General features: G+C 47.6%; 1 protein-coding gene across 7 annotated transcripts in view; it reads left to right on the forward strand.

The window, feature by feature from the left end:
• Positions 1-17,693, forward strand: part of PPARGC1B (PPARG coactivator 1 beta) — a 124,727-nt gene extending 107,034 nt beyond the window's left edge. For 5 of the 7 annotated variants that reach the window (XM_002816069.5, XM_063724318.1, XM_002816070.5 and 2 more), the window contains 4 exons: positions 2,685-2,760; positions 4,942-5,060; positions 8,445-8,599; positions 10,143-17,693. In XM_002816069.5, the coding sequence (XP_002816115.3) occupies positions 2,685-2,760; positions 4,942-5,060; positions 8,445-8,599; positions 10,143-10,243 (451 nt within the window). In that variant the 3' untranslated portion in view covers positions 10,244-17,693. Of the gene's footprint in view, positions 1-2,684; positions 2,761-4,941; positions 5,061-8,444; positions 8,600-10,142 lie in introns of those variants that run through there. The other 2 variants (XM_063724317.1, XR_008525555.2) reach the window with 2 other exon arrangements.
• Positions 17,694-19,976: the final 2,283 nt, after the last annotated feature.

Genomic DNA, 19,976 nt, shown 5'->3' on the forward strand with positions numbered 1-19,976 from the left:
CCTGGCTATTTGTGGGCTTACGTCTAAAGGAACTTGTCCCTTATCCATCTGTATTTTTTGCTTTTATGTTTGTAAAATGGATAGGTTTTTGTGCAAACATACCTGCCCCAACAGTTTGAATTCTAGGGATGTTTAAAAGTAAAAGAAAGATGAGTGTAATTCTAATCTGTGCTCTGGAAAATACCTGGACATAAAGCATTGATAAGGTTTCTGGGTCCTGCTGAGATGCGCTGTGGCTTTCACCAGTCGGCTGCCTCTTGAAGGGCTTTGACCTCAGTGGAGGGATGATGCCTCATGAGCCCGCTTGCTCATATCATCCTCACTCGCTGAACCAGACTGGAGAAGAAGCCAGTCCAAAAGTCAGCTGGGGAGCTGGGCAGAAAAAATGGAGGTTTGGCAGATTCGGAGGGTACTGGTTGTTCCTCTCTGATCACAGTAGGTCCTGATTCTCCCTGGGGAAGGCTTGAGGAGGGTCAGTGTCATCATCCCCAGCCCTGTGTTGAGGTGAAGCTGAGTGGCCACTAGATGCTGCTCTTGGGCTAGAGCCCAGCTGCCGAATCCACTGCAGGATTTGTTGGGCCTCCACTGGCCGGCCCACACCCGGGTGTCTGATCTGTAGGTCTGGGGTGGGGCAGGCGCAGGGATTGGCGTTTCCAACAAGTCCCCAGGTGATGATGGTGACATTGCTAGAGTATCATACTCTGAGACCAGAATTTAGGTCTTGTGAAGATCTCTTCTTCCCTTCTAAAGGGACTAGCAAAAAAAATTTTTTTTGTTAAATAAAATGTAAAAAGACTTCAGCTTTATATTTATACATCTACAACAAGGGTTCTTAACTGTTTGAAAACCTGATTAAAGCAAAGGCCCATCTCCCCATTAAAATGTGCATACACATCTAACTGGGCATTCAATTTTAGGGGGTTTGTGGGCTCCCCGCAAACTTGTTAAGAAGCCCTAAATTTTTTGTTCCTCAAAGTGAGGTCCGCAGCAATTTCTCCAGCAAGCCCTTACTGCAGAAGCCAGGATTTGTCAGTCACAGCTGCCTTCTGCCGACCTCGCTGAGCCTCTCTTTCTGGCTCCATTCTTTCCCCAGGGGGTAGCTTCTGCCCTACAGTGGTCCAATGTCAAAGGTTTGGCTTCAGCCTTGCTTTGCTGTGAGCTAAAGCACTCCATCTCCACATTAGGCAGTTGCCCAGGTTCTCTTCATGTTGAAATACATCCCCTAAGCTGGAGCTTCCCTGGCCTCCTTTCTCTCCTGCCCAGCTCAGAGGTGTTTGGGCTGGGCCTGCATTCATAGAATTGCCTGGGAAGAGTCGAGAACTTCTCTAGAAACCCCCATGGATTTTCCTTTTTCTCTTCTCGCTTTTGGGCCAGGTTCAGGGCTGGCTTTTTCTGCTCACTACAGAAACTTAATTGGGTAACCTGGCTCCTGCTCAGCTACCTGGCTGAGCTCAGTACCTGGTAAACCTGGTAAGATACTAATCAGCCTTCTCCAGACCTGTACCAAACACTCAGCAACAGAAAGCACGTTAAGCTGGGTTAACAACACAAATCTTGAACTCCACGATACCTTCCAGGCACTCTCAGCTCTTCAGGTGGGGAAAGTCTACCAATTCTGTTGCAAAAGGGATGATAATACTATAATTAGGTAACCCTTTAACGTTGCAAGTAATTTCCCCTCCTATTATCCTACTAGAGCTTCACAGGTGCACCTGGAAGTATCTGCTGCTTATCCCCCATTTTATAGATGAGGAAGCTGAGGCTCAAAGAGATTACATAGAAAAATAGAGCAAATATTTACGGAGCAGTTCCTGGGCTAAGCATTGACGTGCATTTTTAAATTTAATCCTCACAAATGGCCAAGGGATGGACACAATTGGTTATCCCTATTTCATAGATGAAGAACTGAAGTTGAGAGGGGTTCTGTAACTGGCCCAAGGTCACCCAACAGGGAGGCGGTGGGGCCAAGATTCAAACTCAAGCTGTCTGACTCACAAGCCTGTGTTCTTGTCCTCTGTGCTGTATTTGTCAGTGACTCAGACTGGATGAGTGAGGGCAGCGTGCAGTCAGGCAAGGAAGGCTGCAGGTGGGTGGCACCTGGGAGCCTGCTCGGGCTATGGGACTAATGAGCCTGATAGCTAGCCTGGAAGCATGGAGCTGCAATGGCCAGGGGCTGCTGCTTGGCTGAGGCATGAACCCATAGGGAATGGTGCTTCTGGAATCAGAAGGACCTGCTTCTGACTTCTCTGCTTTTTGGCTTTAAGCGAATCCCATCTCAAACCTGAGCCTCAGATTTTTCATCTGGAAAATGGAGAAACATAAAACCTCATGGGGTTTAAAAAAAAATCAGATCAAATAAGATAATAAAGCAAAAGGGCTTTTCTACCCCTAATGGCATAGAGAGGCAAGGCTCAGAATGGGGTGGGGTTATAATGAGCAACACAGTGGTTCCCGGTGATCCAGTCCGGAAGCTGGCAGTAGGCATGTGTCCAGATGTTCAGGCCCACACACAGCCCTGGGCCGTCATTGCGGAAGGGGAAGCTGGGTTTCTGCAGGAGGCAGTTCCAGCTCATGTGCCCTCATGAGTCCTAAGGAAGCATCCGTTGCCTCCTGGAGCAGATCCGCCCCCACCCCCATGGTCTCTCCCAAGAGTGAGTGCCTCTGCTTTGCTTGTTCACTGACAGATGTGAGAGCAGAGGGCCGTGTTCAGACAGAACGCCAAGCATCCGGCACGCCAGGAAGCGGCGGGAAAAGGCCATTGTAAGTGATCTGGGGGCCCAGAGCCTGGAGTGAATGGGAACAAACAGGAAGTGTGCGGGGGCTTCATGGACCAAAGCCTTTTGAGGCTGGCTGGTGAGCCCCTCAGTCTTCGGCCTCTGCCTGGGGAAGAAGGGACTATGGCAGCAGCAGACAATGATATTTCTCTCATTTGAAGAGTACGAGGGTCACTAAAGGGCATCAAAGGTGGCACCATGCAAAGTTCAGCCAAGAGACTGGCCATGAGTGTGCTGTTGGTGGTGATTTAGGGCTCAGCGTCAGGGGCCTTGAGGGAGCCAAGTGGGCAGGCTGTGGTAGTGGGGAGCAGAGCCAGGCTAGCCAGGTCACAAGCCAGCCCTGCCACCACCTTCTGTGTGACTGTGGGCAGGTCCCCCAGCTACCCTGAGCCTCACTTTCCTCATTTGTATGTCGGGGAGTTGGGCCTGTGCTTCCCAAGGGTTCCCCCAACTTGATCAGTGCCAAGAGACCAAGAGAGCCTGTCCCTTCCTCCCCACCCACATCCCTAATGCCCTCCCAGAGTTAGTCCACAGGCCCTGGCCTTCTGGCTTTGCCTGGTGACCCTACTGCAAAGCTCCCCACAGAGAAAACACATCAGGGGCCTGGAGTGGGGAGCTGGAGCTGGCCAGCTAGGCCATGTCACTAGAAAGGAAGGAGGAAAGTAGGATGGAAACACAAAAAGACAAACAGACTCCTGCTGGGTCTCTCCCATGTGATGTGGCATTTCAGGGAGGAGGGGCACACAGGAGGTGTGCATACCCTAGAAGTGCACAGCTGTCTGCACGCAGGTCCTTAAAACCATGGACTGTGCATGGAGCATCTTCTTGGAGTCTGTGTCTGGTCATTCAGCAGTGACAGGCCTAGCACAGTTCTGGGCGTTGGAGGACAGCAATGAACAAGAGCGATGAGGCCCCCCTTCTGGCTGAACAGAAGGGAGAGAGAGATAATAGACTCGTAAACAAAGGAATAAACAATGTAATTACAGATTGGGATAAGCACTGTGAAATTAGTAATGTGCAATTAGTAACAATCTGAAGTAAACAGGACTGTTGAGGAGGGTGTGTTTATGGGGTAGCCAGGGAAGGGCACCTTCAGGGAGCTGGGCCCTGATTGATGAAAAGGAGCAACCAAGCGAAGACTCAGGGGGACGAGTGTTTGGAGCAGTGGCAGGAAGGAGCTTTATGAATTCAAGAAGCTGCAAGGAGAGTGGGAGGAGGGGATTTCTCTGTTGAGCTGAGCTTGGACATCGTATGTTGTGGGATGTACAGTTCCCCTGACTGTTGACGACGGAGTCCTGTTTGTGGACCTGCCGCCTGGGTTTTCTTCCTTGGCGTGTGTAGTACGTGGGTGGGATGGCTGGAGAATCACTGGCTATAACCTGTTTCCAGAGCAAGCCTGTCCAGGACAAGAAACTCTGTGTTTTTCCTGTGGGAACACAGATTTCCAGGAACAAGGCTGCAGTTTCTCTCACAGGTCAGAGTGACTTGTCCAATAGCAGTGGCTTCAACCAGATCAAATCACAGATCTGAGAGGAGGGGAAGGGGAGTTCCAGTCTGGACTTTCTCCCACCCCTTCCCTCTGCTAGGCTGTTCTGGGCACCCCCTGGCATAGCACGGAACTCTCCTGAAGGTGACACCTTGGTGACAGTGTCTATACTGTGGCTTCAGCCACTTTGCCCAGGCAAAACCAGTATCCCCGATGCCCCCACCTCATTACCCTTCCTTCCAGCCCACTCTCACGCTCACAGTCAACCTGCCTCCTGTGCTTGCCCTACCCCAGCACCTCCCCTGCTCAGACTTGAAAGGTAAGTCCAAAAGCTGCTGAAGATACAGGCATATCAATGGTGATAAATCCCTCCCCCTTCCCAGCCCCAGTCTCTGCTCATTTCCTTCATGTAAGCAGTGGCTTCCTTCCATGTAAGTGGCTTCCATGTAAGTGGCTTCCTTTCATGTAAGCAGAGGCCTCTTCCCTTCCAACACCCTCCCCCAACAAGGGCAGGTCCTCTGGGGTAGAGATTGGCATTGTCCTCTCTCTGACTCCAGCTGGTATTGCTCACTCAGCCAGGCATCATGGACTAGGACAAGGACTCCGTGGGAGCCCACCCCCAGAGGGGCCCCAGGAAGCCAGGCAATGACCAAGTCTCTCTCTGTCCTCCTTCTCGGGCAGGGTGAAGGCCGCGTGGTGTACATTCAAAATCTCTCCAGTGACATGAGCTCCCGAGAGTTGAAGAGGCGCTTCGAAGTGTTTGGTGAGATTGAGGAGTGCGAGGTGCTGACGAGAAGTAGGTGAGTTGAGCCAAGCCGTGACAAATGAAGGGAGCAGAGAGGGGCACTGGTCCTGATCCAGAGCTAGGTACCAGAAGATGCCCAAGATTTGTGGAATGAATCTGACAAAATCCATAGCCTAGATGTAGAAAGCCAGGCCTAGGAGAAGGACCAGAAATGGTAATGCAGTCAGTAATAGCAGCAAACACGTGCTGATGGTTTACTAAGTGCCAGGCAGTTTCCGTTCATTCTTTTATCTAAACTTCCCAGCACGCCAGGGACATAAGCACTCCTAGTCTTTCAATTGCTCTCCTTTCTGCAGGAGTTCAGACAAGTTAACTGGGTAGCTAGTTGATGGCAGAGCCAGAACCGGAGCCTATGTGTCTGCTTCAGGGCCTTTGGCCTGAAGATAGTGTGGGGCAGCAGCCCCTGGCAGCTTGAAGACATGCACTGGGACTCCACTCTACCTCAACCCTGTGCTTCCTCTGCAGCACCCTCCCTTCCTCTGCAGCAGCAAGTCCCAGGCCTTGGTTGGGTATGGCGGCTCACACCTGTAGTCCCAGCATTTGGGGAGGCCAAGGCAGGCAGATCACTTGAGGTCAAGAGTTCAAGACCAGCCTGGCCAACATGGTGAAACCCCGTCTCTACTGAAAATTTTAAAATTTGCTGGGTGTGGTGGTGCACTCCTGTATTCCCAGCTACTCAGGAGCCTGAGGCAGGAGAATCCCTTGAACCCAGGAGGCAGAGGTTGAAGTGAGCCAAGATCGCGCCACTGCACTCCAGCCTGGGTGATAGAGCAAAAAATAAGAAAAGGTCCCAGGCCTTTTGTTCTACTAGGCAGCCCTGGTTTTTCATCACTCACCTGGAGAAGCAGTGTTTTACCTATCAGGGGATCTGCAAAAAGAACAGGTTGCATATGAATGCACAATTTAGATGTCAAAACTTTGTCAGTTTTGAAATATTTCTAAATTATCTCCTATTATATTGGCAAACTAAGGCAAACTAAGTTATTTGGGTTTTTACATTCTAATACAATAATAATAATAGAAAGCTTCAGCAAGAAAATAGTTTCTGGTATAAGAGTTATTACATACTTCTTGCCCATTAGGATGGCTACTATCAAAAAACCAGAAAATAAATACTGGCAAGGATGTGGAGAAATTGGAACTCTTGTGTAGTGTTGGTGGGAATTTTAAATGATGCAGCTGATGTGGAAAGCACTATGGCAGTTCATCAAAAAATTAAACCTAGAACCACCATCTGATCCAGCCATTCCACTTACGGGTATATATTCAGAAGAATTGAAAACAGGATATTTGTTCACCCAAGCTCATAACGACATCATTTACAATAGCCAAGAGGTGGAAACAATCCAAATGTCCACCAACAGATGAATAGATAAACAAAATATGGTTTCTATACATACAGTGGCATATAATGAAGCCTTAAAAAGGAAGGCAATTCTGACTCATACCACCACATGGATGAACCTGACAACATTGTGCTGAGTAAAATAAGCCAGGCACAGAAAGACAAATACTGTATGATTTCACTTACATGCTATATCTAAAGTAGTCTCTTTCATCGAAACAGGAAGAGTGGTGGTTGCCAGGGGCTGCAGAAAGGGGGAATAAGGGAGGTGGTGTTGAATGGGCATAGAGTTTTAGTTTGGCAAGGTGAAAGATTTCTGGAGCTTTGTTGCACAGCAATATGAGTATACTTAATACTGCCAAACTGTATGCTTAAAAATGGTAAAGATGGTAAATGTTCCTATTAAGTGTTTTTACCGAATTTTTTTAAAAAGAACCATTATACAAATAGAACCATTTTAAGTTCTGTGCAGTTTTCAGGCTATCAAATGAAGATAGCATGCAAAAATAAAGCAGGCAAATTAATCTCTAAAGAGAAAGATCAATCTGTTAAGATTTTAAAAAAACACACAGGATCTTTAAAAAAGAGTCTTGGACATACTACCAATATTAGACATTTAAAGAGGAAGAAGGGTCCGGGCATGGTGGCTCACGCCTGTAATCCCAACGCTTTGGGAGGCCGAGGCAGACAGATTACTTGAGGCTAGGAGTTTGAGACCAACCTGGCCAACATGGTGAAACCCCGTCTCTATTTAGAATACAAAAAATTACCCTGGCGTGGTGGCACATGCCTGTAATTGCAGCTACTTAGGAGGCTGAGGCATGAGAATCGCTTGAACCCGGAAGGCAGAGGCTACAGTGAGCTGGGATTGCGACCACTGCATTCCAGCCTGGGTGACAGAGCGAGACTCTGTCTCAAAAAATAAATAAATAGATAAAGAGGCAGAAGGGTTCAAACTTGGCCCTGGTTCAGAGGTGTCAGGAAACATGATTCACGTAAATGTTTATTAGGCACCCACTATTTGTAAGCCTGTCCTAATAGTTGTTGAATGCCACTTTGTCTCTGCCTTGAGGAGTTTACATAGCAGATGATATGTCAGTTGGGACTCTTTCTGTTGTTCATGGAAGTGAAAAGTTGGAATAGAACTGACTTTTGGTCCTTCTCAAGCAGACTTTTCTCCTGGTTGCAGAGTGGCTACCTGTAGCTTTAAGCTACCCCCCAGCAGCTTAGAGACCGCTGGGGAGGTAGGAGTCACTACATGACTCCAGCAAAGACCTGAGATGGATTCTTTGGGGTTCAGCCTTGAGTAAACAGGCTTATCCTTGAACAAACCATGGTGTCCAGGAAGGGCCATTGTCATGTGGCTTGCCCTGGCACCCTGAGCCTGGTTGACCACACATGCTGTTGTCAGAGGAAGGGGAGTGGAAGCTGAACAGGCAGGCATCATAGATGTCTACCATGAAGGGCAAGATGTGTGCAGAAGACCAGCCCTACTAGGGGAGGTGAAGGCCAAGATGGCAGCCAAGGAATTGGTGACTGAGGCTGGCTTTGAAGGAGGCAGAAAGTGGTACAGTAGTATAGGCAGGGGAATGGCATGGCAACGGCAAATCCAGGGAAATGGGAAGGATAGGAGAAACATACAGCGGTGTTAAGAGCATCAGCTTTAATGTCAGAGGCCTGGGTTTGAATCCCTGCCCTGCCACTTGCTTTTGGGTAAATTACTGAACTCCACAGAACCTCTTTCCTCATCTGCAAGGTGGAGATAACAACAGTACCCACCTCACAAGCTCATCTGAGGAGTGTCTGAGGCAAGATGTGATGGCCAACACCTGGCAAACATTCAGCATATTAGCTGCTTTCATTATTACCACATTGCAGAAGTCAGCCCAGTGGTCATCATCATCTCTATTTAGGGGGCCACGTGATGTGGGTATCGAATCACTGTGGCAGTCGGTTCCTCATCTAGTAATGGGTGGTCTCACAGTGTCCACCCAGCCAGCCCAATAACATACTCTCCTTGTTCTCTCCCTGCAGAGGCGAGAAGTACGGCTTCATCACCTACCGGTGTTCTGAGCACGCGGCCCTCTCTCTGACGAAGGGCGCTGCCCTGAGGAAGCGCAACGAGCCCTCCTTCCAGCTGAGCTACGGAGGGCTCCGGCACTTCTGCTGGCCCAGATACACTGACTACGGTAAGCCCCTGAAACCCAGCCACAGTCTAGTAAGACTCAAAGCTTGGGAGGCAGTGCCTTCCTTGAACAAAACCCAGAGCTAAAGCCCCTTGTGGACATAGCTTCCATCCCCACACCCCAGTGTGCTGCTTGGTATAACTTTGCAGCCCCTTTGCCTGAAGGCTACCATCCTGTTTCTCTTCTGGCCTCTGGTCCACCTTATCCTGTCCTGTGACTGCTACCAAAGAGAATCCAGCCTCCCACGGCCTCTAGGAAGATTCAGTCATGTGCACAGCCAGCCGGCAGAACCGTGGCTATGGTCTCCTTGACTTCACAGGGCCAGCTGCTACCCTGTCCCCTTCAGGGGCATTCCGTGGTGACCCCAGACAAGGCAGCAGCCACCTGGGGACAAGATGATGAAGAAGGACAAAGAAGTACAATGTATGAAAGAATTACTTGGCCAGGCTCAGTGGCTCATGCCTGTAATCCCATCACCTTGGGAGGCTGAGGCAAGAGGATCACTTGAGCCCAGGAGTTCGAGACCAGCTTGGGCAACGTAGTGAAATTCCATCTCTACAAAAAATATAAAAATTAGCCAGACATGGTGGCTTGCACCTATAGTCCCAGCTACTCAGGAGGCAGAGGTGGGAGGATCACCTGAACCCAAGAGGTCGGGGCTGCAGTGAGCCGTGATGGCACTACTGCATTCCAGCCTGGGCGACAGAGCAAGACCCTGTCTCAAAAGGAAAGAAAAAAAAAACACTTATTGGAGAGAATCCAATGCAGCCTTGATGGTACAGGACTGAGTGTCAGTGGCCTGGCTGGGTGCCAGGCCAGGCGGCCCTGCACTTGGCTGCACATCCATTTATGGGAATCAGTTTCCCAATCTATTAAAAAATTCTAGTGTTGGCTGGGTGCAATTGCTCACGCCTGTAATCCCAGCACTTTGGGAGGCCGAGGCAGGCAGATCATGAGGTCAAGAGATCGAGACCATCGTGGCCAACATGGTGAAACCCCGTCTCTACTAAAAGTACAAAAATTAGCTGGGCGTAGTGGCATGCACCTGTAGTCCCAGCAACTTGGGAGGCTGAGGCAGGAGAATCACTTGAACCCGAGAAGCAGAGGTTGCAGTGAGCTGAGATCGCACCCTTGCACTCCAGCCTCGGCGACAGAGCGAGACTGCATCTCAAAAAAAAAAAAAAAATTCTAGTGTTGTTAGCCCTCCCTTATGTGGCACTGCAGCAGGTTACTAATGGAAGAGAAGCTGTTGGGGGAAGTAGAGTTGTAGGGTGTTGGAGCTAGAAAGGCTCTGGAGTGCTCTAGTTTGGGCCTCCAGGTCTCTAGATAGGACAGCCAAGGCCGTGAGACACTGATACCATGGCCAAGATGTCCCAGCAGGATGGCAGGCAGTGCCCACAGTCCAGCGCTCATCCCAGCTCCCCGAGGCCTTGGGCTGCAGTCACTCCACGGTGCCCACTTATAGTGGTAGATTTTTCAACCATCCGGTCTTTGTAAGTTGCTCACTGCCTTCCCCTCTTCCCTGCCTCCTCACCCCCATGCCCAGATTCCAATTCAGAAGAGGCTCTTCCTGCGTCAGGGAAAAGCAAGTATGAAGCCATGGATTTTGACAGCTTACTGAAAGAGGCCCAGCAGAGCCTGCATTGATAACAGCCTTAACCCTCGAGGAATACCTCAATACCTCAGACAAGGCCCTTCCAATATGTTTACGTTTTCAAAGAAATCAAGTATATGAGGAGAGCGAGCGAGCGTGAGAGAACACCCGTGAGAGAGACTTGAAACTGCTGTCCTTTTAAAAAAAAAAAATCAATGTTTACATTGAACAAAGCTGCTTCTGTCTGTGAGTTTCCATGGTGTTGACGTTCCACTGCCACATTAGTGTCCTCGCTTCCAATGGGTTGTCCTGGGTGCACCTCGAAGTGCCGGGTCCGTCACCCATCACCCCTTCCTTCCTGACTGACTTCCTCTCGTAGACTTGCAGCTGTGTTCACCATAACATTTCTTGTCTGTAGTGTGTGATGATGAAATTGTTACTTGTGAATAGAATCAGGATTATAAACTTCATTTTTAATTGAAAAAAAAGTATATCCTTAAAATAATGTATTTATGGCTCAGATGTACTGTGCCTGGGATTATTGTATTGCTTCCTTGATTTTTTAACTATGCACTGTCATGAGGTGTTTGCCACTGAGCTGCCCTGCTCCCCTTGCCAGATTGCCCTGGAGGTGCTGGGTGGCCGCTAGGCTGGTCTGCAGGAAAGCGCAGCCTGCCGTTTCCAGGCCGTATCTGCCAAGCCCTGCCTTGTCTCTTACTGAGCAAGTTTGGCTCAAATTATAGGAGCCCCCATCTTGTGCCCAGCTCACGCTTCAAGTGTGTGTCTATCCATTTGTACTCAGACCCTTGAGTACCTTGTAAGGAAGGCGGGGCAAGCTGCATCATTCCTGTTTTCCAGGGGAGGCTGGCAGCTCCTTGAGAGGCGAAATGACTGTGGGAGGTCCGGTTGCCAGTGAGGAGGCAGAGTGGTGACCCAGACCAGGCCTTCTGATTCTTGGTCCCGTGCTTCCGTAGTAGCTGGGGTAAAGACACCGTTTCAGGGACTGGTAGAGGTGAGTTCGGCTAAATTGGGCGCCAGGCTAGAAGCCTAAGGGCTCATTTTAGGGGTTACATTAGGTGTTGATTCACCAGCATCAGGTGAATTCAAGCCCTGGCATGTGTCTTGGGTGCACCATCAGCTTTGATCCTGAGTGGTCCTGCGGTTTGTCTGTGCCTGTGGACACACTGTCAGAACTTCAGTGACGCCCCTGGCAGCGGTACAGACAGGTGGTCTGGGAGCAGTCATCTTTTTTGGGCCAGCCACCAGCCCATCCTACTCCCTCAGGTAGTCCTTCCTCTTTACCTCGTCCTTGTCTGTAAAGTTGTTTTGGTGGCTGGGGCAGAGGAGCCAGGAGGAGGGAGTGAAGGTTGGGAATAGATAGGACAATCTCCTAGCTCCCCTCCAATTGAGAAAACACTCCAATTGGGCTTTGCTTTAAACTTTGTGTTCTTGAGTGATGTCAAAGCCATTTCCAGCTTAATGTTCTGTGGGTACCTTGGGGGCCATTCATGCAGGGAGCATGGCCAGGCAGGGTATGAGTACATTGTTTCTGATTTCTTTCATACATCAGGGTTCCTTGGGAAATTTTTGTATTTTTTTTTAAGTCCTGCTGCTTTAAAAGTTTGAAAGTGGCTCATTAAACAGGCTAATGTAATTTGTTGCTTATGCCAAGCCTAGACTGTTGAGAATTGACTTTTTTAAAGATTATCAAATACCTCAGTAGGTAAAATGAGCCCACGATCTTCCACTGAGTGGTAAACATACTCCCAGCCCATGGATAAGGCCAGAAGAGACAGGCTTTAGTAGGGATAGGGAATTTGAACTGTTGTGTGTCATAGCAGTTGACCTCTCTGGACTCCAGTTTCCTTTCCTGTGAAATGAACTGATTAGACATGTTTCAACATTGTTAGCTTCTGCTGAGGCAGTGTCTAGCCCAAGACGGCAAATACATAGCTCATGTGCCACTACTCCCACCTCCTTGACCAATACAGACATAACTAATCAATCGCACCACTCAGGTTCCTTGAGCCTGGATGTGCTATAAGAATCCTGAAATCAGTGCTCTGGTAAGTCATTACTAATTGATTAGAGTTCAATCTATTTGACATCTTGGGCTCATCTTTGGAAGGTTTCCAACAATCACACAAAACCATATGCTGGCTGGGTTTCATGCTGGCCTATCCCTGTCTGTGATGTTCCGTTCCATGAGAGAAAACTCCCCTAATGCTATTCCGTGGCGCAATACTCCCAATACTATTTTGACACACACGTCCCCTTGCAGAGGGTGCAGGGGGCAGTAGACGAATGACAGACAGGAACATATTTGGGGAAGGCAGGGCTTAGGAAGATGGACCAAAAAGGGACTTCCCACAGTACAGACCTGATCATTCGGATTTCCTTTTTAGCTATTCACTGCCTAGCACATAGTAGGCACACGATAAATGATTATGGAATGGGATAGAATTTAGATCTTTCTGCTGCCTCCACTAAGTTAAGTCCTGATTTACATCAAGGAGAGAACTGAGATAGGAAAGCACACTAGATTCCAAGTCTGGAGAATTGGGGGAGTCCAGATTCTATCAAGAATTTCCTTTGTAACTTTGGTAAGTCCCTTTTACTCCCTGGCACCCCGGTGTGCTGAAAGGAGTTGGGCCATAGATGATCTCTTAGCCCCTCCTATTTGCTTCTTCCTTGATTGCACTTGGTCAAAGGGTCAGCCTTGGGCTGGTGATACTTTAAAGAAATGGAGAGTTTTAGCAAAGGACCAGTCTGTCCCTCCCTGCTTTGGGGTCAGCTGAAGCTGTCCTTTCATGTCAGATTAACCTAGGACACTTGCAGTTAGCTTAGACGTTGGCCCTTGAGCAGAGACCTGAGCGTGGCATTGGGACATGACATACCTAAAGTCAGGGCTAGGGGACACTGCCTGCCAAGGGCATCGAGTAGTCTCTACTTGCCATCCCGTACATAAAATGCTACAAGTTCTAAAATTTACCAACCCTGCAGACACCCTCTACCCCGAAGGACTCATTCGGTGCTGTGTATTATTTAGGGCAACTCCAAGGTCTATTCAGAAAAACGAGTGAACCTTGGTCTCTTTCCCACCAAATTGAGGAGTAACCCAGAGGGAGCAGCTGCCATTGGCAACCATCTCGTTGTAGCTCTGTCCTAGTGTTTGCTCTCAATAATGTTTACATGTGATCGCCATAAAGCTTGCTATAGACTGTGTCAGTAGCCGCCCGCACAGGGCAGGTCGTACTGTCCGTTTCTGTGCCGTGCTGGTGTTTTCCAAAAATGTCTGATCCAACCACTAAGTGGAATTCTTCCATCTCCTTCCTCAGTCTGTACAAGGCTGAATCAGAATCCCCATTCTCGGGGGCTCTGGTTACTGAAGGAAAATGCATCAAAGAGTTAAAGAATATGAGTGGATGGAGTGCAGCTAAGGCCCCCACCCCCTGCTCCGTCACAACTTGCCCCCTCAACCAAAAAGCTGCTTTGAGTCAAAAAGCACCCATAAGATACCTGCAACTGCCTTGAAATCTTGCAGCATGGAGTGTCGTATGTACTTAGGAGAGAGGCAGGGCTTTGCGGGCAGGAGAAGGAAGGGAGGAATGCTCTGAGCTGCAAAAACCCGGTACTCAAGTTCTGACGCGGGAGGAGATGCAGTGAGACGTCTTTTGTTGCCTAAAGCCTGTTCCTGTTGGTTTTTCTTAGAGTGATTTCTCCTAGACATGTGCAGTAAGCCCACTGGGGCTGCTATGCAGTGGTGAGTCGAAGGGCAGGGAAGGCATGGACAGCCTGGTCCTTCTGCATGGACAGCTCATTCCATGGCCCATCCCAGGTATAGAGTTCAGTTAATCCCAGTTGAGCCTGCAGTTTGAGAGATGGCTCATCCCAACTGTGAAGCAAAATCAGCCCCAGAGGATGTATTGATCTGATTCACTGATGTCAAAATTGCAGTATTTTTTTAGCATTTGAGATTTAGCAGCTGCCTTCAGTTTGGGGTTACCCATATCCCAGCATCAGATATGATTAAGGAAAGAAATTGGATGTACAATAGCAAAGAAAGTGAATGTAATGGTTTCACTGGCCAAAGAAGAGGGACCCTGTCATCCCTTACCAATGGGGCAGAAGAAAACTAGTGCATGTGCAATATGTCAAAGTTAGTCCCCTAGTCCCTGAGGTGTTTTTACACACAGATGGGCTCCAGGTCTGCTTGTCAAGTTTGGAGGTACCGGGTAAATGGAGGGGAGCTTCAGAGTTGGAAACCCACATACATGGATGTGTCTTTGGCCCAGAACCGCCATGGGATGGGGGAAGCCCTGAGCCAGCTACAAGACACCCAGGAAGTAGGCAAAGGCTGACTTTGCATTAAACAATAAAAGCACTTTGAAGAAACCCCAACACTTCAGCCTGGGTCCATGTTACTACACTGGAAAATATGAGTCTTCTTTGGCTGTGTGAGGTGCTCTTCTAGAGACTGGGACAGGGAGTTCGGGAATGGGGCTGCTGTCAGCTAGGAGAGAGCAGAGATGCCTTTGGAGATGTCAGCAGCAGGAGAGCCAGTGCTGTGGCCAACCCTTTGCTGGCCTTTTGTTGGAAGCCCTCGAAACAGGGAGCTATGGATTTAGATCTCGGTACCTACCTTTACAGAAAGATGAAAACAACCCAGCTGAGTGAAATGGGTTTGTAGAGTAAGTCACTTAACTATAAGCCATCTCAGAATCAGAAACCCCAATGTTTCTTACTTGCTGTGTGACCTTGGGCCCCTGTTTCCTCATCTACCAAATGAGAATGTTGAATATGAGCATTAAAGTCCCTTTCACCTCTGAGAGGCTCAGATCCCCAACCAGGAGCATTGGGAATCCATCACTCCTCCTTGAAACTGATTCCATTCTCTGACTTGACCCAGCTCCTGTTCAGGGTGAGGGTTCTCTGCAAGAACCAACCAGCAGTAGGTTCAATCCCACTGTGTCCTGGCTGAGTTGCCTTATCCAAGGAGACCAGCTCCCCGGGACAGATCTAAGCCATAGTTTCTAGTGGGGACAGTAAGGAATTAAACCCCCAACTTGGCTAGGTAACGATATCAAATCTCACATTAACCTTGTCTTTGTCCCCACTGGATAGCTGTTAATCCGAATGTTGTGACCATTTGGCTGTTTCTCTCTTGTTCTCAGACAATACTAGCAATACACTTTTTTTTTTTTTTTTTAAAGAAAAACAGCTTGGGCACTTTTCACACATTTCTTTCAAATGATTGTAAAACATATGGGGCAACAGGAGGCATTGATCACGCTGCATATGTTTAGGGCAGCTTTTGTTTTTTGTTTCTTTAATGGTATAGCAGCAGTGACTGAGGCTTCGTGATTTGTGGGGACAGCTTTTCAGATACTCTGTTTCATCAGTATGCTTTGCACATCCGGAAGGAGTACAAAAATCCAACTGCCCGAATTTGGGGCTTGGAAAATAGGTTTTATAGGTGGTCGGTCCCTGGGCTGTGCAACAACTCCTCAAAGAGGGTTTTATATAACTAGAACCCCCCTGTGCTGTATTTTTGGTCAAAGGAGTCTCCAAGGCGGCTTATAAAAGCTTCCTTTTTCGCTTGACCACCCTTGCTCATTGGTTACTTGTGAAGGGAATTGGTCAGTTTCCACCTCAGCACTTTGCCTTATCAACATGTGGTCGCCATCTAGTGGCCAAAGGTTGTCTCCACCAGCTACCCAGATGGAAGGCAAGTAAATCCTTTCGGCCACCCTGCTGTCCATCGTGAACTTTGGGAATGAAATACAATGGCATGAATGAACTGCCTTTGTGTTCAGAGATCAGTGCAACACTAGGGTCAGAAGACTCCAGAGGCAGCCACTTAGTAGACTCTCACGCAGAACTGAGAAATGCACTAGCTGTCTTGTGGGCAGAAGAGACAGGAGTGGACCAGGAGAGGTCCAGGTGCCCGGGAGGGGTTTACTGTAACTGCAATACTGGCAGCCCAGCTGCCGACCTTGTTAAGTAAACCTTTGCTGGGTGGTCCGAATTATGCCCTCAAGGCAAGATAAGAAGTTGGGTGTAAGGATTCTGTGGGGGGCCTGGCCATGACCTTTGATATGGTCCACCGAATAGCCAAATAGTTTTTTTTGTTCAATTTTTTGCTTTCGTATTTTGTATTTTTAAAATCTTGTCAAATGTTTTTGTGCTAGGAATAAAAAGTCATAAACTATTCCCAACTTTGTTTCTTGAGGGATGTTCTGATTCCAATGGAAACAGGTTGGAAATCTCAAGGGGAGTGTGGACAAGGTGGTATGTGCAGCAGGGGAATAGACTGCTTGGATTTCCAAATGGTTTCTGGGGAAGATGACCATCCAGAAGTCCAGCTTAGTGCAGTCTGCTCTGGAATTCACACCCACCCCCTCACCTCCTTGTGCCGTGTTGTTAGCATTGGCTTGGAGCATCTGCTTCTTCCAGAGGCAGCTGCTAATGTTGAAACCAACACGAGCCCTCTCCCCAACCCCAGGTTTCTAAAGAAGGTGTCTGTAGCCAGCCTTAATCAACTGGGCAAGGTGGTCCCTATGGTCCTTTCCAGCATTTCCAAATCTTGGACTCAAATTATTTTCTCTTGGTGTGACCACACAGCCTAGAGAATTCTGAGCAATAGGAGCCAGGGCTTTCCCTGACTCTGCGACAGGGTCAAACCAAGGAATGGCTAAACCTGTGAGGTTTTGTCATCCCCAGGGGTACTACTGTAGGGGGCATTATTTATTAGGAAGCTTAACAAGGTAACTACAGCCTGAGTGCGTGAGTGTAAGGCTGTGTTTGTGGTGGGTGTGTGTGTGTATCCGTGCACACATACACACGTCTGTGCCTGTGTGTGTTTGTGTGTGTGTGTGTGTGTGTGTGGAATTACATTGATGCATTTATTGAGAAAGGTGCAAGAATTTCACCTACACAGAGGGACACATCTGCTTTGTTATTTATAATAGAAAGCTAAATTTTAATTTTTTAAAGGACACTGCTAATGATTGAGAATCAAGTTTTTAGTTTTGCTATTTTTTTTAATTGGTAGAGGATTTTTATATATTTTTTCCATTTTGTTGGGTTGTGTCCTTATTTATATAAATACTTTATCCGTAAGAGGCAAGGAGGAAACCTTCTTTGCTTTTAATTATTGTGGTTGTCATCGTCCCTATTTTATTTCTGGTGTGATTTCTCTGTCTTACCTTCTAAATGAGAAAATGTTTTCTTGTATTTGTACATTGTCAGATTCTATAGTTTCCTAGATAATTTAACCAAATTGCTCTATGTATTATTATTCTGTGAGTATAAAGTTCTATTTTAATGTCTGTAAATACTTCAGAACTGGCTTCTTTTCTCAGACTCCCACTGTGGGGTTATTGTTTACATCACAGAAACTGTAGAATCTCTATGCTCATGTACTGTAAATAGTGAAGTGATCTGCTTATAAATAAACTTAACAAATACACTATGGAGATTAAAAACAAAATACCACCCACAGCTTTGCCCGTGTGTGTCTTTCCTTGTTGGTCCTGGGAGCTCAATGAGGGACACTCTGACCACTAAATGGGGAAGAGATTTCAGTTTTCAGCATCACCTTCTCAGATAAGACCCCGGATGATGTCTGCCCCCCACCTCACCACACTTCTCCCTCCTTCACAGCACTTTTCACAGTTCATAATATCCATTCATGCCAGGCACAGGGGCTGAGGTGGGGGATCACTTGAGCCCAGGAGTTCAAGGCCAGCCTGGGCAACATAGTGAGACCCCCATCTCTGAAAAAGTAAAGTAAATAAAATATAATAAATAAATAAAATAACCATTCAGACTCATCTCACATAACAGCTGTTCCATGAACGACTTTTTGCCCTGACTTTTATAAAGCTATACCACTTTCTGAACAAAGACTTCCTTGTTTTGGTATATCAACTTTCACATAAGCACATTGAATAAATGCACTGTAGGAGGTTTTTTGGCATTATGGTTCCAGGCAAAACACTCATCAATTTGTAATTACAAAATGGTTTCTGGTCAGAGGATCTCATAGAGAGCAGGCCTGCATTGTGTGCGGTAATTGAGTGAGCTCAGAACATTTTCCTTTGTGTACTTCCAGCAAGTAGGGTGAGGAAGTGGCATCTTCCAAGACTCTCAGTTGCGTGCCTGTGTGTTATTTCCTCACGTCTCAAAGGGGTTAGCCTGTATTTTGCCCTAAAGCTGTTTTTTGTGCTTTATTTTTAAATGCCAGACACCCATGAGCCCCAAAGGGTTGAAACATTGGCAAAGAGAATTATATATGAACAAGAACAGGCTGGGCGAGGTGGCTCACATCTGTAATCCCAGCCCTTTGGGAGGCTGAGGCGGGTGGATCACCTGAGGTCAGGAGTTCGAGACCAGCCTGGCCAACATGGTGAAACCCCATCTCTACTAAAAATACAAAAATTAGCCCGGCGTGGTGAGGGGCATCTGTAATCCCAGCTACTCAGGAAGCTGAGGCAGGAGAATCGCTTGAACCTGGGAGGCGGAGGTTGCAGTGAGCCAAGGTCGTGCCACTGCATTCCAGCCTGGGCAACAGAGCAAGACTCCATCTCAAAATAAATAAATAAACAAGAACAGGTGCAATGAATGATTACATTTTATGTTATGTGCAAACTATTTTCAGGTTGCTATTTATTACATAAACTCATACAAACTCATACATATATTCTCCTTGTTCAGGTGGTTTATTTTCCCAGTCTGTAAAATTTGTTTGGATTTCTTTGATTGCAAGGGAACACATCATGATTTTTTCCCATTAAAATTAATAGGAACGTTTCCACTTAGGGGCAGAGCTCTCTGTTGTGATGAGAGTATGTGTGTGATTGAGGGCTCAGTACCTGTTGCCCATCTGTTGTAAGCTTCAGGAGAACAGGCCGGCCTTTCCATTCACTGCAGGGCACCAGCACCATCAGTCAGGAATTCCTGAGTAGATCCTACCCATAGTGCAAGGAATAGGATGGCAGATGCAGAGCCTCAAGACCTGCCTTTGGGACCCATCTCTGCCACTGCTGTATTGTGTGAATTGGGCAGACCACCTCCTTGGTCACTGATTTTCCCAAATATGAAACAATTTGCTTAGCTGAACTCAAAGGTCCTTTATGTTCTTATATTCTTTAAAAACAACAATAAAACCTGATTTGCAGAAGCAGTATGGTACAAGGAAAATGCTTACAAGCTGGGGTTCTGGGGTTCTGGGGTCAAGCTGCTTGGCTTTTTTTTTTTTTTTTTTTTTTTTTTGAGATGGAGTCTCACTCTTGTTGCCCAGCTGGAGTGCAATGGTGCAATCTCAGCTCACTGGAACCTCTGCCTCCTGGATTCAAGTGATTCTCCTGCCTCAGCCTCCCAGGTAGCTGGGATTATAGGCACCTGCCACCACACCCAGCTAATTTTTGTATTTTTAATAAAGACAGGGTTTCACCATGTTGGCCAGACTGGTCTCGAACTCCTGACCTTAGGTGATCCATCCACCTCGGCCTCCCAAAGTGCTGGGATTACAGGCGTTGAGCCATCACGCCCGGCCTAAGCTGCTCGGCTTTGAATCTTGGCTCCACGACTTATCAGCTAGGTGTCCTTGGGCAGGTTTTCTAACCTCTCTAAGTCTGCTCCTCACCATGTGATAAATGGAACTAGTAACAGTTTCTTCCTTGGAGTATTGTTGTTAGGATGAAATTAGATCATGCACAGTACCTAGGACATGGTAAGTACTTAATCAGCATCAGCTGTGATCCTCGTTGAGCGCCGTCTCAT

The sequence above is a fragment of the Pongo abelii genome, chromosome 4 (assembly GCF_028885655.2).
Source record: "Pongo abelii isolate AG06213 chromosome 4, NHGRI_mPonAbe1-v2.0_pri, whole genome shotgun sequence".
In the NCBI taxonomy this organism is placed as follows: domain Eukaryota; kingdom Metazoa; phylum Chordata; class Mammalia; order Primates; family Hominidae; genus Pongo; species Pongo abelii.